This window comes from Falco cherrug, chromosome 1 (genome assembly GCF_023634085.1).
Source record: "Falco cherrug isolate bFalChe1 chromosome 1, bFalChe1.pri, whole genome shotgun sequence".
In the NCBI taxonomy this organism is placed as follows: Eukaryota; Metazoa; Chordata; class Aves; order Falconiformes; family Falconidae; genus Falco; species Falco cherrug.
In genome coordinates this window covers 66,970,753-66,989,266 of record NC_073697.1, presented here as the reverse complement: position 1 = coordinate 66,989,266, position 18,514 = coordinate 66,970,753, and the positions used below count along the sequence as shown (strand labels likewise).

At 43.8% G+C, this 18,514-nt stretch overlaps 1 protein-coding gene across 6 annotated transcripts in view; it reads right to left on the bottom strand.

Annotated features, from left to right (window-relative positions):
- SLC20A2 (solute carrier family 20 member 2) overlaps positions 1-18,514 on the bottom strand; it is a 59,062-nt gene that overhangs the window by 4,688 nt on the left and 35,860 nt on the right. For 3 of the 6 annotated variants that reach the window (XM_055697459.1, XM_055697452.1, XM_055697469.1), the window contains 5 exons: positions 18,306-18,422; positions 17,427-17,630; positions 15,403-15,991; positions 3,507-3,692; positions 2,718-2,802 (listed from right to left, as the gene is read on the bottom strand). In XM_055697459.1, the coding sequence (XP_055553434.1) occupies positions 2,718-2,802; positions 3,507-3,692; positions 15,403-15,991; positions 17,427-17,630; positions 18,306-18,422 (1,181 nt within the window). Of the gene's footprint in view, positions 1-2,124; positions 2,210-2,717; positions 2,803-3,506; positions 3,693-15,402; positions 15,992-17,426; positions 17,631-18,305; positions 18,423-18,514 lie in introns of all 6 variants that reach the window. The other 3 variants (XR_008729982.1, XM_055697474.1, XM_055697478.1) reach the window with 3 other exon arrangements.

Genomic DNA, 18,514 nt, shown 5'->3' with positions numbered 1-18,514 from the left:
AGGTCTCCCTCTACCCAAGATGTTTCACGCTGCTCCTTCTTTGCCATCGGTTTATCTAGTTGCTGCACGCTCAGTTGACTGACACCCCTTCAGTAAGGCTCCCACTTTAGCAAATGCTATTCTGCTGTAGAGCAAATATTGGGGAAAGGAATACTTCCCACTCGCTGATGCCAGAGGCTTAGCACCAGGCTCGCCCTGAATCCGTTTTCTTTTTGATTTCAAGGGCAAAATAATTTTTCTGCTGATTTTTAAGGTGGTGTTTCTGCCTCAATGGCCGACAGCACTTTCAGAGAGGCATTCTCCCATGGAGTAAATGATACGTAACAGTTCTTTTATTCCTTCACTGGACCCTTGGAGGAAACAAGGAATGCATCTGTTACAAGTGTTTGCTGTATCTTGTGTTGATAGCTTAGAATCTTTCAACTCATGATCTCATTATGCTGAAACACAGAGTCGGTTATAATAATGTGACATCCTGGAACGGTCTAACCTTATTGCGATGGGGATCTTCCTATTAAGAATGATCCATCTAATGAGATGCAGCAAACTACAGGGGAGCAGATACGGACTAACCACATCAACTGCTTTTATGGAAGTGTTTTTTGAAAAGAATTAGTTTGCTCTGCAGTTAGAAAAGACCAAGCTTTTAACTGCATTGAGTCAATGAATACCTCCTAATGCTGCCCTCTCATTAACTTATGGCTTCCAAGACATTTTCTTTTTAAATTCAGCCCATTTGTCTGCACCCAAGTGTATTTTCTCTTTTACAATGAGTGGCTAGAAGTGATTCATGCATGCAACTGGGATAATCAAAGCTGTATTATTCTCTCTGGCAGATTCTTAATCATGCATTTGATATACCAGTCAGCTTAAAGGGAGGTGGTTTCAGGCTAGCATTTTTAGAACTGGATCATGTTGTTATTATTTTTCCCCTCCCTGCTTGATTCAGAGGCACCAGAGTTTGGCCAACACCAGGCAATCTGAACAGCCTTTCAGAGCAGCTCAGTCTTGGCTGCTTCTCAAAGAACTCTACACCAGAAGAAAGAGATGATTTTGCAGTAGAGGAAGGCTTTCTGAAGAAATGGTTTTCAGCAGAAAAAGGCTGAATGAACCAACTTGGGGCATTTTGCAGCATCGATGTGTGGATTTCATTGACTCTTTCACTGGAAACCAGGTCAATGTCACAGGCAAGGATGCCTGGCTTCTGGCCAGCCCGCCTGCCATGCTGTGGAGCAGTTAGTCCTGAAAACCTGCCTGCCCCAGCCAGAGCTGGAAGGGCTCCAAGGTCCCCAGGGTGCAGCAGTGAATCCTACAGGATCTGGCTCTTGTAGGGCTTGGTGGTATGTCCCGAAGCAGAGGGGCTTTGCTGCTCTGCGGTCTCTGATTTCAGAGGGGCTTTCCCATGCCCTGCCAGAGGGTGAGGGATACAGACAGCTCTGCATGTCCAAGAGCTTGGGAGTCCATGGGGAAGCAAAGAAAGATGGGGTATTTGGCTGAGGAATTTCCTGGGGAACGAAATTCCAAATTCCCACTATGTTATTCCAACAGTGTAAATGTCCACATGCTCCCTGTTGCCTACAAACAATGTAAATGTCTTCTCACACAGCGTATATATGACACAATCAAATTCTGCTCATTACCCAGCTTACGTATGTACTTCAAACTGGTCTTTTTAAAAAAAAAAAACAAACCAACAACCTTGTTCAAATTAAAAGGGCCAGATTCTGTATTATAATGCACAAAAGTGAGGACAAGTTGGTTTAAAAGAAGAGAGACATTAAAATATTAGCTTAAGATGTAGCAGTGTTTTTCATACAGGTGGCTCTGAAATACACGTAACCGGGATCACACAAACCATGAGTCTACATTATTTTAATAGGTCTATATTAGTTCAACATGATCACATAAGGGTGAAAGACGTTCCAGACTTTTGTGCAATTACTTATAACGCTGACTTTGCTTAGCCATACAAGCTTTAAAAGCGGTTCTTGTTATTTTGCGATCACTGCCTGCACGGCACATCGCATAGTGAAGGCAATCTGCAACGATCAGTATCTCTTGTATTTTGTTATGGTTTGTCCTAGCGATGTGATTTACTGATGTGATCACTGCAAACTCCAATACCTTGCAATGGGTGGAGCTTATTGGAATACCCACATTTGAGGCTACAAGTACCGTTAGCGCACACATTACTTCAATGCAAAATCCACTGTGAAGAAATAAAAAAAAAAAAAAAAAAGACAGATGGAAAACCTGTAGTAAAAGAGTTATATGCAGGAAATCCCATGCCATGCACTTATCAAGAAAGTGAAGTATAAATGATGAATGGTGCGCAGCCTCTGAACAAGGGAGAAATGCTACCCAACCAGGTTCAAATGGCACCGTCGGAGGAAACCAGGCTCTTCCCTGTAATCATTTGCTTTAAAATTGAAGTCATGTTTTTGCAAGTGCTGTTTTTCTTTAGCCACAGCTACAAGGCTCACGCTGTGCTTGATCTCAGCAACTTTACTGTGACAACTCCAATGCGGTTTTTTTGGAGCCTGATTATTTCCCAGTGTTGCTGGCACAGCTGAGACAGGCTGATGCACCTCCACCTAGCTGTCCTCCGTGACTGGCTGTTTTCCCCTCGCTGTGCCATTATCCGCTGGCTCGAGCGGCACGATTTTAAGATGAATAGTCCAGACTGCCTTGACTGCAGTCACTGGGCAAAGGCATACCTTGCAGTGTGTAGTACTGACAGGAAGTCCAACATTGGAAGCTACCACAACTGTGAACGCCGAAGCCAACTCAATAGTGAATCCACTGCGGGAAGCATAAGAAAACACTTCACAATCACTCTTTGCATCAGTCTGGACTGATACCATGCAGCGTGCCAAAGTCTTACCCGTTTCTTCTTTCGACTGTTTTATCTCCAACTGATTTTTGGCATAGGAATAAGTTAAGAGAACAAGGAAGGGCTGAATAATGGGAACGGCACAGGCTAGTCATCTGTAGTAACCCAGCTGCACGGCTCATTGCGTCAGGGACCTTTACTACTCTACGCTGCAGTGAATCATGCCTAATTAGTAATTCGGTTAAGCACCAGCAGAGGTCGAGTATGCATTAAGGATGAAAATTACTGTAATAAATACATATGGTTTTAATAGTCTGAAGGGCACTAGGAAAGCCACTGTAATCTTGCCATTTCCAAATGCACCTTCTGCCACACTAATTAGGTCATCAGCACAACACTCTGTTCACGTAGACTTCTACAGCTCCAATGCATTCAGTATTAGTTTACAAGGTTATCTTTTTTCCTTTCTTTCTTTCTCATTTCTTTTTCCTCTCCTTTTCCATTTTTTTCTTTCGTTTTTTAGAAAGACGGAGAAGTCAAAGCCAGGTTATCATCAAAATCAAAGCACAGCAAATCCAGCAGACAGCGTTACAAACAAAATCCTGGAGCAGCGATTTCTCAGATTGATTAACGCACAAAGTACACACAACTGTAATGACAACTGTGCACCTACCTTGATGGCGTGATTGGAGTGAGGTCTTTACCCATGGTCTGGATAACTCTTCTACCCCAGACCCAGAGACCCACACAGATCCCGACACCTCCATAGAACAGCAGCCAGATGGGAGTTGACGCTTCTTGCATTACACCACCTTGCTCATAGATAAGCCAGAGCGCGACAAGGGGACCAATTGCATTGCTGGAGAAACAGGAAAACATCATCCAAGTTACAAAAATGCAGATAGTTGCCTTGAAAGAAGTGTCTTACTTTCTGTGTGATTTTTCTTCATCGTGTGTGCAGCACTGCTCTGACTTGACCCTGCAGGCAACACCCTTCCTTGCTCAGAAAGGCTGTAGCAGGGGACTCTTATCATGTTGCTTTTTCATTTGTCACCTCATCACTGATAACTATAGTGAATGTTGAAAGGAATTTCTCTCTTACAAATGGTTTCCTGAAATGTCAGAGTTGGTAATACCTCATTATGTCTGTTCTGGGACAAAACCCAGTCTTTTCAGTACTGCGCTGAAATTACCTCGAAATTTACCAATTTAAGAGATCTGCATCTTTAAAATTCAAGTATTAAATTAGCTCTTTTTGTCAAAGAGGGAAATTAATGAACAAAATTACCATCATAGACAAGAAGATACAAACATAATCTAGTCTGAGAACCTGTAACGTTTGAAGATATGATCCGAATGCAGCCAGGAAGGTGACTTAGTCTTCTTCAAATGCATTGTAGAGCTAGTTGGACCAGCTCAGAGAGGACTCCTTGGTGATACACAGCTAGTGTAAGCCCTTTTTGCTACCCTGCTGCTGCTATCTAGAAAAACACTAAAAGTCAGCAACACTGAAGACCCCACTCCTAATGCAGGTCATTTGATATTGGTGGCTGGAGTCTCCAGTGCCTGGAGTGAGACTTCTGACTCTGTTTATTCTAAAAAGGCGTCAAGTTTCTAGACATGAGAGTTAGAAGAGAAACTTGAAAGCTAGTATCCAGTTACTTTAGATGCTTAAATACTAAAAAACAGGTAAGAACTTCTATATCCTTTTATCTTTTTCTTTTTTTTTTTTTTAAGTTCTTTTACTAAAGGGAGTACCCGCTTGCCCTGCTGAGCAGCATTTATCCACCACCAAAAAAGCGTAAGAGGCGCAACACTGCACTTACGTCTAAGTAATCATGAGGAAAGCAGAGCAAACCTGTCCAATGTCATTCAAAAAGTCTGAAAACCATCAGGAAGCTCCCCTCTTTGTAAACCGATAAGGAGCGCGGGTCGCAGCAAGCACTGCAGGCAGGACCGACAGCTATGCTTGCCCCGCAGCCAGGACCAGCTAAATTTAGTTCCTGGTCTCGCTCCAAAGCACACAGATGGAGTAACGGCCAGTTTTAACATCAAATGTTGTACAAACCAAGCCACCGTAACCAACAGTTAATAATTTACTTGAATCCCATCTTTACAAGATACAAGGTGCTAGGGGCTGAGTGCTAATCGCCAAGAGATGAGGGTCGTCAGCACTGCAAAGCTCGGTGCATCTGAGCAACACGAGACCCTCCTTCTTTCTTCTGGTCCTTAAGAAATCAAGCTCTAAACCCTGAGAAGCAGTCCTGGAGCAAAGTAACTAGGAACAAATTTTCCCTTGTAAACACACACACATACACCAACATTCAAGCTGTGAGGCAAACAAAAATATTTCAAAATGCTCTTCGATACAAAAAGGAATGAATAATTCTTATGGATTTTGAAAAAGAAGCTGGAAACAAATTAGTGAGCTAACATGGATAATAAAATCCAGTGAGTTTGAAGACAGTGGGTAGTATGATGAAGAACTAAATACACTTTAAGTAAAGAGTGATTTCCACTAGCAAAAATACTTTAAATTTCCGGTCCAATACTGTGCTTGAGTATGCGTTTGATTTATTGCATTTTTGCATGAGTGAAAGGATGCTATGTGAAAAGTCCTTAGTGCCTAAATGCAAGATTTATTTTACCTTCAAGGAAGAAGAGATTCTTGATCGAAGCATTTCTAATATTTTTAAGTCATCCTGCAACTTCTTTGCCAGGGTTTTCAGGTGTGGATTAAATTACTTGCACATTTAAAAGCCTTGTTGTGTATAGAAAAGGAACGGTAATTCACTGTACCTTCAACTGATGGATGCAGAAGGATGGCTAAAGGCAACTAAAACGTTGATCAGATGAATAAAGGGAAAACTGAACATCCCTTCTTATAGTGCTGTACGACACAGGGACAACCTCCCTGTTGAAAGTAACAGGTACATTTGGAGCGAGCTCAGGCTCTGATTCCTGACTGTTCTGAAGAGATTATGGATGGATATTTGTCAGTCCTAATGTAAATGGGAAGACAGAAAAGGGTTCAAAAACTACAGCAGCAAACTATGCTCTTTTGTACCAAAATCCAGTTTTAATTATTTGCAAATGCTACACCTCTGTGAATCAACTAAGCTTAATCCTTGAAGAAAAGGTTATTTTCTTATTTGTGGCAACGGAAGGCAAGGCAAAACTCTGCTGATTTATGCTCAGCCTTGGAGGATCCGCGTGGCTGATGCTGCCCAACAGATCAGAAGAGACAACACTGATGCCCAAGGAGGCAGCACTTCTGATACCTTCCCTGCAGGAAAAGAAAGCAGAGGAGCACAGGATCCATATATGCTTGGAAAGTCAAAAAGGTAATTAACTGCATTTTCATTTGGGGGTATCTACACCATTGGTTATCCATACCAGGCAGACATTTCTCCTCTCCCTGTAAACCACGTTCAATATGACTTCAACATTCAGCTCCTAGGGACAACGGCATCTCCCAGCCTGAATACCTGCAAGTGGCTACCAGCAGCCAGCAAACCGGCAGTGGCATGCAGCCGGTGGCTCTGATCTACCACCATCATGGCTCTTCAGAGGGCTCCTTCAGCTTCTGGATTCGTTCAGTAGGTCCAGTCCCAGGGGCTTGTGGTATCAATGCTTCCTATGCCAATGGAGAACAGCTTTAGAAGCCGCCGCTAGGCCTGTGCCACCACAAAACTACCAAAAGCTCACAATGAACGCATCTGACTCATGAACTGCAAAGAGTAGGATCTTGGTACTGCACACATCAGCTTCGAGACGTTACCACGAGCATGTGCAATCAACTGTCCTTGGGACTAGGCAGAGTTCATCAGTAGAAGACAACCAGTCCCAACAGGAGAGTAAGAGAGAAACAACACATCAAAAGAAACCCCGCATTGTTAGGTAAAAGACTTTGCTTTGAGACCTTCTGTGGTTATAAGATGTCTCCTACAGCTGAGTGACTAAGCAGATGAACCATGAGGACGTTGGCTAGAGTGGGATGTGGCTTTCACAGTATTTCCCACCAGTTCTATCTCATTTGACTGAAGACATGATTAGCAGGAAAGCAGACCTCAAATCTTCCATGCATTTGGCTAGGACTCATTTCACAAGTCTATTTTCAAGAAGTGCTCTTACTCTCCCACGCAGCTCTCTTACTTGCCTTAACCACCTCTCCTTTGTGCTGGAGCTCCAAGTCTTATTCGTGGTAGTTAAAAGGGAGAAGAAAAAAGCCTGAGGTGGTCATTCAGGGGCTCTGATCCACTAACCGCATCCATCTATGTGTAAAATTGTCACTATGCTCCTCGGTAACTGAAGTGCTTTCGAGGATGTTACTGTATTATTTAGCTATTGGGTTTAAAGGCCAAGATAAGCTACTTCTGTCATGGTATTACTTTGGTTTTGTACACCTCGTATCTTTTTTCCACTGAAAACAAGACAGCGGACATTATGAGTCAACTTTGGGATGAGTTTATAAAATGTGATGGCATAAGAAGCCTAACTCGCGAGTCTACCTCTCGTGAAGTGTAGTCTCCATGTCCAGTATTTTTCAGTAGGCTCCACCAGCCCCGGTTACTTACAGGGCACAGGACGCTGGAGCAGGGGAGGCATGCAGGGGCTGTTTGCCTTCGCTGGAGGTGTGATACAGGATTAAATGCCATCTACAGTAACGCTCGTACTTGCAGACGCGTGTCATGGTGGTTCAGCGAAGTGCTGCTGAGTGTTTCTGAAGTGCTGCCTGACCCTCATGATGATTTCGCTAGCTCTCTCGACTAACATGAATTGGCATGACTTCTCTTTTTCTGCTTGCTTGTGCCAGTTGAGAATCTGTCCTGCACCATTTATAAAGCTGTTGTGAAAGATAGCATTTGACAGTGAATCTGTACTATAAATAGAGTTGGCTTCTCCTCTCCCCTGTGAGACAGATAGTATTACCAACCTAAAAAAACCCACATTCAGCTAGCATGAGACAGGCTTAGAAATTACAGTTTCCCATGCACACACACACAAGCAGAAATTTTTAGGTATCTCTGGGTCACAAGTCCAGGTCCTTCTCTGGAAGAACAAGGACTACGGGTTTTTTGTTTGTTTATTTTTAGTAAAAAATAGGGATTTTTTCAGTAATGGAAGGATGCCATCAGCTGCATGCTCTATTGCTAAATCCCATCAAACTTGTCATAATATTTCCTAAACTAGCAACATTGCTATTACCTCGCTACTCCTTATTTGAGGGGAGCAGTGTGTTGCTCAAAAAGACAATCTAATCGCATTTGAATGCTAAGCTCTGAATAATCTTTCCATTATAATCCATAAACTACAGACTACTTGATGACCATGCTTTGATTCTCTGCTACCTGAAAAAGGCAGATTGTTTCAGCCACTTTTTCTAGTTGGGTGACAGAAGTTTGACACATACATTATCACTGATTAAAACTGAATGACGAGTACAACACCCATCCGAGAAATCTATATTAGGCTTCCAATATTATAAATACAGTTACAAAACCCCCAGACATTTCACTGTTTCCCAAACCAGTTTTTCACAAATGAACTTCCCACGGGGAAAATGAGTGGGATGGTATTACTGAGTATGCTGCAGTTATGCCTGGAGACAGCACTCAGTTGAGTAAGGGCACAAGAAAGATCGCCCTGTATTTACCAACAGGAAAAAAATTATGTCTTAATCTCCAGAGATCTCAGATTATTCAGAGTTTTATCCTAGCTCCAATAATCAGACAGTTTTGAAATAGTACACATATCACAGTGCAATAAAAGTGTGTCACAGCTGTGCCCAGTGAAGTGCAAGCTCCGGGTGCGTTAATGAGTCAGGAGGGCGACGTATTTCTTCCTGCAACGCATCACTGCGTACTGTAAATGCTGGCCCTAAACCCCCAACTCCCTGGACCCTGGAGGGTTGCTTTCATCCTCCCCCCTCGCTCACCAACACCAGCCTTCCCCCAGCAAGCCCTGTCATGGGCCCTGCTCACAGCAGGATGGGGAGGGATTCTCGTGTCCACCCAAGCCCCCTGCTCCTTGCTGCTCTCCTCCAGCTTGCCTGCGTGGCCCAACCAAGATGCCATGTAGCTGCACAATTACGGACACAAGTGAAGATTCATATCTACTCAGGACACGGGCTGCACTTTCAGGATGGACTGCTATTAAAAAGGGAAGAAATCAGATTTCAGGCTGTTCTCAGTGATCATAATGGACAGATTAGCTTCCTAAATATTCTAAGTGATCTTGACTGCAGCTGTCAGGGAGGACATAAGAAACACTCACTTCGTAATCAAGCCTTCTTACAGCTCCTTTAGACTCCTTATTTAGCCAGGAGACTGAATCCCACTAAGCTCTCAGTATGCACTGAGATACTGGCAATGTTCTGCCCCTTCCCTCCTTTAATCCCATTGCATTTACTTTAGCAGGAGGGGAAAAGGTGAATCCCACGGCTGTTTGTGTGTGCTGACCCAAAACTCCAGTGAAGTCTGTAGACAGGTGAAAGAAGAGGTTTCCTCTCCCTGTATGTTGGGTAAGCAGGTACTTCCTAGTTACACTTGTGTTGCTTTGCTTAGCAAATGTTCCCTATCTGGCAGCAGTTCAACTGAGAGAATATGTAGAAATACATAAAACACACTAAACATTTTTGCTATAGCTATGAAATAGTTTTAAATCCTGTCTTCAGTAATGTAGCCTATATCTTTTGGATAATAAAAGAGCCACTCTATCAAGCTTGTGCCATCAATCAATATGGCCTTCCCCACAGACTCTAACACGAATGACCCCTTTTTCCTATAATATTGAAGTACGATTACGCAAGGGTAGTCCTGAAGTCCTCCACATGAAATTTAATTAGAGCAGCCACGTTCAAACAATTTATGCAGCAAAACTGACATCCCACACGCAACCACGAAATGTCTGCAAGCAGGTTTCTCCCCCCTACAGCACGTACCAGCTGAACCTTGGTACTGCCTGTACCTTGGTGGGCACAAACATGGACAGGTGGCATGGTCTGCGGTCACCCTGTTCTGTGTGAGCATCAGGGCTCCTGCCACCATCACGATAATAAACCACCTTCCTCCATGGCTGTAATCCATGAGCTGAGTGTAGATGCCTGCTCACACAGGCCAAGGCACATGGCTCCTTCTGTCATCCCCAGGGTTTCTCCTGTGACAGCAGGAATGATGGCCTGAGGCAGAGAGGGAGGGGTAGGAAGGGGCAGAAGAGGCTACCCATTTATAGGAGAAGGAATCTGTACGAGAGAAAAACTAAGCACATGCACAGACAGGTGTGCAGGAGCACAAGTCTCACGCTTTTTCACAGCACAAACAGCAGATTTTAATCAGCAAACCTCACATCAACCTACAGCATCTTTCCGTTTAACAAGCTCCAGAGTCCACCGCTTGAGTCAACAAAAGCGTCTTCTCATTTGTTTGGATGGGCTGCGGCCCGGTGCACCATTTGCTCATAGCTTTCTCATTCCCAAACCCTGTAGCAAAGCAGCCACAGCCACCGTTGTGCTGAGCACAGGAGATAGCTATGGGATTAGCAGTCCTCTCTAGCCATTTCCAAAACAGCCTGCCCAATTGCCCTCATTCTTGGGAGCTAGGTAATTCAGACATTCTTCCAGACTTTGAAACGCAGCATAAACCCCACAGCTTCAGCACCTCTCCCGCTACCTGCATTTATACAGGTAGGCTGCTGCGGCTGCAGCGCTGAGCTCTAGTCATCACAATTCCTGCTGAACCAACCTATATTTACAGAAAATAAGCTCAGTCCAACTCAACTAACAGGCGCATATAATCCCCACCAGCCAACAAAGCCCAGCCTCTCGGACTCTCTGGAAAGCTGGCTCTGAACAAGCATTAGGAAGCTGGCAGTGCTCCTTGTGTCACGCTCCTGGCCCAGGTCTTTTTTTCCATCCTGCCCTTTTTATTCTCCTGTTGCCCTTGCAATGACCTGACGTGCTCCCTTTGTGCTCGGGTGCTGAGCCAGTGGGACCTGCTCACTTGGCGCCGCTAATTAAGTTCAACAACAACATTTTTTTCAGCGGTTCTGTCCCAACACATTTAGTCAGGATTTTAAATTCTTTAGATTTCATTCAGCCCATGTGCATGATGGTGTCACAAGGCTCTCGGCCCGGCTTAGTTAGTCCCAGCTCTGGAAGGGCTCCAGCATCCTTGACACAGCGTATAAACTCTGTGGCAGGGGGGCAGGAGGGGATGGTCTGAACAAAACAGCCACCCAAATAAAGAGTTACCATGACTCCCTGTTTCTTTTAACACACAACTGCCCCAGCCAGGATTCCTGCTGATGTCAGCCTAAACATGAGCCCTGACTGCTGCAAACATCAGCTCCTACAGCACAGACGGCCGGTATCGCTATGATGCTAAAAAGCATCACCTTGGAAGAAACTGGGGGCCTAGCTACCCTTATAATGAGTTTGTTCTGTAGGCAAAGGCAAAAGACTCGTTTAACTCTTCTAGGTCCTGGGGAAAAGCCTGGGCAATGAAACAAGGGAGATCTCTGTATGAGCTTTTGCCCACTGAAGTGCTATCCAAACTATTATGGGGCACTCCTGCTCCATAAAGTGTTTCTGAGATGCATCCTGGTTCAGTCCGTACCACATGCTTCATGCTTAAATATCCTCTAAAACAGGTCAACCATTTAACTACCTGCACTTCTTAATTTTTACACTAGCTCTTAGTTTTTCTCTCTTCACTCCTTTTTATCTACCTGCACTTCTTAATTGTTACACTAGCTTTTAATTTTTCTCTCTTCACTCCTCTTACCTGCTCCTGTCCCTTCAAGGGATATCAGCAAAAAGCCTGATGGAAAATAAATAGAAAACGTAGGACAAGGGTGAGTTCCAGGACGGGGAAAGAGAATGTAGGAGACCAATGCAAAGAAAAAGATATGGACAACGGAGGTGCTGCCTTAAATATTTAAGTGAGAAGCTTAAAACCAAATGCTTTTTTGGGAAAGTGGGATTTTAACAACAGGATTTGAAGCTGAGAAAAAAAATAAAGAAGCAGCTTGAGAGCAGCACCTAAAATGAAGAGAAGGAATGTGAACGAAGGAGGGAGATGAAAAGATAGCAACCTTCAGTGGAAGACGGTTTGCCAACGCTTGCTTTCTTACAGAAGTGTGGACAGAAAGCTGCGCTACTAGCTAGTTTCTACTGCATTATTTTTAAAACAACACACTGCCTTTCAAGCTCTGCAGATCTTTATGTGACGTGTGGAGGAGCCAAGAGCCCAGTAAGAAGTCTTCTGCTCTGCTAGACAGACTGGCAAAATGTCTCTGCTACATAATCCACAGGATAGATATTTGCATTCCCAGATATCTATCTATTATCTACTCAACCTTTTTGGCATACAAAGGGGTCTTTAATTTTTATTTCTTAGCTGGAACTCAGTACAGCTGCAAGGATGGGTTCCTATCCAATCCTACTCCTAGCTTTGACAAAGCAAAGATAACTTGTCCTTTAGTTTTGCAATTACATTAATTCAGCTTAACAAGAGATTGGAGTAAACAGCATTTAACAAAAATGCATGCTTCCTGGCAAATTTGGTAGGATCACTCACGGAAGTATAGATCTGCAAAACACTAAAAAAATATTAGTTTTCAAGAAAGGATATTGCCAAGGCAACAAGCCAGTCCAAATGTAGAATTCTGCAGGAATTATGCTATATGATGCAACAAAGCATACTGCACAGAAGCCTAAACCTTGTCTTTCATCCTGGTCAGCTCCTATCAACACCGAATCTGATTTCTGAACTGACTGCACCCTTACAGATCATTTCTAACAAACTTTACTACCCTTGCCTTCTACAGAAAAGGCAAGCGACTGTAAGTCCTTGAGGAGTATGTACAGGCACCACCTACGGGGGTGGGCTGTGAACTTTCTGCAATGGTGTTTCCGAGGGCACATTACAAGAAGTACCAGTGGTGTTTGTCCTTATTCCTACGCTCCCCTTGGCACTTGCTGCTGGCCGCTTGCAGAGCACAGGTACTTGTCTTTGCTCTTGCCCAGTGTGGTCAGAGCAGAGGTCCTGATCAATGAAGACCATCTGAGAGCAAAGAAAGCTGCACTGCTGCCGTCTGATCCTGAGGATGATGGGACCCTGGACTCCTTCCCAGAGCTAGATCCCTGCAGATATGAAGGGAGTAAGAACAAGAGTGAGGACAGAAAGCTCTGTTCCAAATTCCCAGGATGCTGGATGGATGGGGAGGGAAGACACATGTTTCTAAGTGTTTTCAAGATGAGCTGCAAGTTAAATTGGGTGGCTGACAAGGGTGAGGGACAACAACTGTCCTCCTTGCTGAGCGGAGCAGCATTTGCCCGGATGCCTAAGGAGGACTAGGAAAGTTAGGAACGCTGCAAAGCCCCACTGCAAATGCTGAAACCAACACCAGCAAGGCATGGCTAACAGGGCGAGGGCTTAGCAGGAATGGGGCTCAGTACAGCCCCAGCTACAACCCAAGTAAGGATCGCTGCTTCGACAAGCAGCTTCTGAGCGTATTCCTCAGGGGACCATATCACGATACAGGAAAGAGTGCCTACTGAATACCAAGCTGATGGCTCCAGGCCTAGGGATGAGGCAGTCCAGCCAAATCCTAAAGGAAAAACGTGCAATGTTCCCAGGGACAGAGCAAAACCACACAAACTGCTCTTCAGTGACATGCCACTGAGATGGTGAGGTGCAACAAGGCCTTGCAGATGAAGCAATGTTATAAGCAGGTGAGCAATACGAATGCAGATGAGGAAGGTGTAAAATGTTCCATCCTGAGCCTACATCCTACGCCCTTTGGTCAAAAGTCTTGTACTTGGTGGAATAAAGCAGGGCCGAGCTTTCAAAGGGAAACAGGTCGGCAGATGAGTGACGAGATGCTATGAGACACACAGGGGTCTGACCAGATGGTGGAGGGCAAAGAGGTGCAGAAAAACATTTCTGAGACCAACTCTGAGATTCTGTCAGCTGCCCGAGTCAATATGAACATGAGATAAAGACTCCTGGAGGACAATCCTTTTCCATTATTCCTGGGAAATGATATTAATGTTACAGGATTTAAGGACAGACACACTTAAGCCAAATGACTGAAGGATGAACTCACTGGCTTCTTCCACACTCAAGGAGCAACTCAAAAGCGACAGCAGCTCTGGATAAAATCCCTGCCAAGGAGTATTGCTGTATTGGGCCTGGCTGAGCCCCACAGCAGCCCTCCCAGCACTGTGCTGGTGTTGGTAGCTGGAAAGGTGGTGATAACGCACCAGTGCTCTGGCCACTGCTGAGCAGCGCTGCAGCATCAAGGCTGGCTCTCCAACATGCCCCTCGCCTCTCCAGTAGGGTGGGGGTGGGCAAGATCTTGGGAGGGGACATCGCCAGGACAGCTGACCCAAACTGACCAAAGGGACATTCCATACCGTATGACGTCTGCTCAGATGTAAAAGCTAAGAGAAAGGAGGAAGGGGTGGGGTGGGACGGATGGACAGCACTCATTATTTATGACATTTATCTTCTGGAGCCATCACTACACATACCGAAGCCCAGCTTCCCAGGAAGTGGCTGAACATCGCCTGCGGATGGGAAGTAGGGAATAACACCTCTTTTTTCCCTTTGCTTCCACACGTGCGACTTTTGCTGTTTCTTCATTAAACTGCCTTTAGCTTGACCCGTCAGATTTTTTTCCACCTTATTTTCTCCCACCCTGCTCTATTGAGAAGGGGAGTGATAGAGTGGCTTGGTGGGCATCTGGCATCCAGCCAAGGTCAACCCACCACTACTGTGTACCAGAACTATGCCAGGAGATGGGGACCTTCTTAAATGAATGCGAGGAGATGAGCCCTAGGCCATGTCCCCTCTCTGCACGGGGTACAGGAACATGCCCAGAGCTCCTTGGGCATTGCTCCCTTTATTTGTTAAGGGAACTGTGGCAACTGGAGAAGCTGTATGTGCAGTTTATGAACTTCAGTAGGACTTTGATGCTAAGGCTTGTTAGATTTTCTAGGCTATTTAGTAATACATTGCCTCACACGGTCCTAGACCCCTGGAAAACTCCAAGCAAAAGATTCAGCAAAGGGGAATCTCTAAGGGCTGCAGCAATCAAAACGATGATGTTCTTTGCACACCTGTTTTCACAATGTGATAATCTAGTGACAAAATTGTCTAAACCTCTCATTTACTGATGGTCTCCAACCATGCAGTTAAAATTGAACGCAAAATCTGTGGGGCTGGGATTGTCCTATTCGCTTGTACATTGTTTGCCATGACAGGGGGGGTTCTCTCAATGCCTCAAAGCTTGCCAGAATTAAACCTGAATTAAATTAATTACTGCACAATTATTTAGCAGCAAATAAAAAAGATGCTCCCATTGAGAAGCAAATAAACCATAGACTGAGCAGCCCAACTCCTGGAAAGCACCAGGGACATCAGTGTCAAAAGCTTTGCAAAACACAGCCCTGACAATCATCTGCCTGCAGAAAGAAAAACGCTTTCCAATCGGCCATGTTGGCAAACCTTGGTCCAAGCACTGAAGTCATGAAATAGCTGGTTTGTGAGATCTCATCCTCTTACCTGACATCATTACCTCCATGGGCAAAGGATCCAAAGCAGGCTGTTAAGATCTGGAGGAAGTGGAAAAGTAGATGGACCTGAGACGTATCTTTCTCTTCCTTATCCTCTTCCACAGGATCAACTGGGGGCCGGTTAGAATCTGCAAGTTCAGAAGCCAACTTCATTTCCACGCCACCTTCTTCCGCCTCGATCTCTGCCTCGGCCACTGCATTGCAGTAGCTGGAGTAGCTGTCATAGCGAACCCGCTTCTTGGAGTAGGAAACAGTGTCTCCCACTAACTTCTCACTGTCCTCTGGAGTTGATGTGTCCGCTGCCTTAAAGGAGGAATGCACGGGCATGCCACAAATAGCAGCTGTGTAACAAGTGTAACTGTTGTTGCGTCGTAACAGTTTGTAGTTGTTTTCTTGCGCAGGCCTCTCATCGGCGGCCCTGTCCAGGTGTATTTTGTGGAGCAAGTCTTTGTATAAACCTGAGTCCTTGTGCACAGTGTGATAAACATGGCCGTCGCTCCTCACCTGGCCATCGAAGCTGAAGGTGCCATTGGTAACAGGCGATTTCACAGAAGTGTGTGTCATTGAAAATGCTCTTCCTAAAAAGGCAGAAACTTAGACGGTTTATTTCTACGAAATGGAGTACAGAAGCCCTCTCTCTCCCACTTCGTGAGACAATAAAAGGGCAGCAATACGAGAGTACAGGACAAAGAAGATTAGTTTGCAATATATGCAGTGAATAAGCCAAGATCCCATTCACCACCAGATAAGCTCTCTCATCTTCTGCGCAAAAAGAGCTTTGTTCCAGTGCTGGGTCTGCCCCAAACATGCTGTATGACCTGCAGCACGTCACTTGGGATCGGCTGTTCAAGAGTGATACTTGAAGGCTAATGCCTCAGGTTCTTTGAAAAAGTAATTTCTATAAAATTCCTTTCTTGTACAAAAACCTCTACTTTTTCTGAGGTTTTGTCTGTGTCTCTGTTGAATAGGCATAATAAGAATTTCTGGAAAGGTGTTTTACTGTAATTTATACTGAATATGAGGTCACCTTTTGAAAGTATTGAAATAAATATTTTTTGAGACACACATAACTTTTTTTAAAAAATTAAAAATTCTCAAAAAATGGAAAGCAAAAAAATTCACGTTCTGAAGAAATAAATCCTCAGCTTTTCCAGCATTTTATATATTTTATTTCTATGAACGTGGTGATAGTTATTCCCACTGTGTACATTTAACATTACCATGTGCTGTAGGACACACGCAAAAGCTACAGCAATATTTCTGAAGACACTCTCTTTTTTATTTCCTGACTTCCTCGATTTCCACTGTGAGACATTCAGAATTGCTTTTAGCTATTTTTAAACTGGAAGCACACACTCAAAGGGCTTCACGTCACTACTTACTTGATTTTGTAAGAATCAGTTGAATATATCAGGTATTTATTAACCAAATTATAGGGCTGTGTAGATGTTAGCGAAGTGATATCAAAGTCAGCAGACCTCTAAGTGTGTAGAGGCGTGATCCCATCACATGGGAGAAGAAAAAGAGCTTTATGCATGCAAGCCTACTTCTTATAAATATACATTCAGAAAACAACGTGCGAGATTTTTCTAGGGGACACACTCCAAACGGTCATACATTTGTCTGCTAAAGCCCAAATCTTTTCATCTCCTGTGGTAGTATGCTAATCATCTTTATGCCAAATTTAACCTTCATACATCAGCAATTTGTGTTCTCTGTGTTTTTCCACTGCTTAAAAGGATGGAAACACCATTAAGGATACAAAGTAAAGCAAAACAGAAAGTAATTTTTGTTTCCAGCTGTTTCTAAAATTGAAATACAGCCCCAAAAATGTAATTGTTTTTAAGTCCTCTCTAGAAAACATTACTTGTAAATAAGCATCTTTCCCAACAATGCTGAAGATGGATTAGAGCTGGAAATCCCAAACACTAACTTAGCATTTACAACAGAGACCTACTTGCAGTTAAGAAGCCCTATCAAAACAGGGAGAAGATAAACCCTCTTAGTTCTTACCGTATGGTACACGTGGATGATTTCCATTTGCAATAGTATCTGATGCCCCAGCAGCTTCTGCTACGGAGCCAGTAAGGGGAATTGTGCTCTCATCAGATGCTTTGGCACCAGGAAGCTCTTTAAAGACTGGTGTTTCTTCGTCTTGAATTTTATCAAGACTTTCATCAGATATTCTTGACAGTGCAGCATCTTTCTTTAACCGGCCTAAGGAAATAACAGTACTGTAATTTTCAACCCAGTCTATCCATCTTGCTGCTTGCGTTTCCATGGTTTGCATCAACAACATAGATCAACGTGGATACAATAACCTGGCTCCGTTTCATACACGTTCTTTACCTAATTCTAAGACTTTAATCTGAGAAAATTCTAGAGCATCTTAGTTTCATCCTACAAAATTGACTGAAGTAGGTAACTGAAGTAAAACACAGAGCTGCTCATTTATTAATGAAAACTGAAACTTTTATCTGCGTTTTAAACACAGTATTTGTTGAGAGTAGCAAAATAAACCATTGTAAAGCTACAAGCTGTGATCAGCCCAACTTACTGTAAAGAAGTCACTTAAGAGATAGTAATTCTGCCAGATATTTCCTCTGTAACATTTCCTTAACAAAATATAAAATAGATGACATTCCAGGATTTATTTTCCTGTTTCTGCTAGACTCTAGAAGCGAGCACTGCAATGGATTGCCTAAGAAGGTTTTGAATTTCTACCACTGCAGGTTTTTAAGGGCAGGTTACACAAATATATAAGGAATAGTTTAAGCACATCCTGCCTGTGGGTGGGGACTGAACTAGGTGACCTCTCAAGGGCACTTCCAGCTCTAAAATGAAATTTTCTGTGAATTTACATCACTCATTTTTCATCAAACAACTACTTACTTTCTATTTTTCTCTTCATCCAGGGGCACACAAAAATCCAGACTAAGATGGCAAATACTAAGGATACACCAACAGATATTAGAGCAATGGCCCACATTGGCAGTATCAGTCCCAGTACTGTGAAGACAAAGAAATAAAACCCAAGCAAACCATAAATTAACATGACTTAATTATCTCAGGCAGTGGAAAAGCAGTCTGTTGCAGAAAAG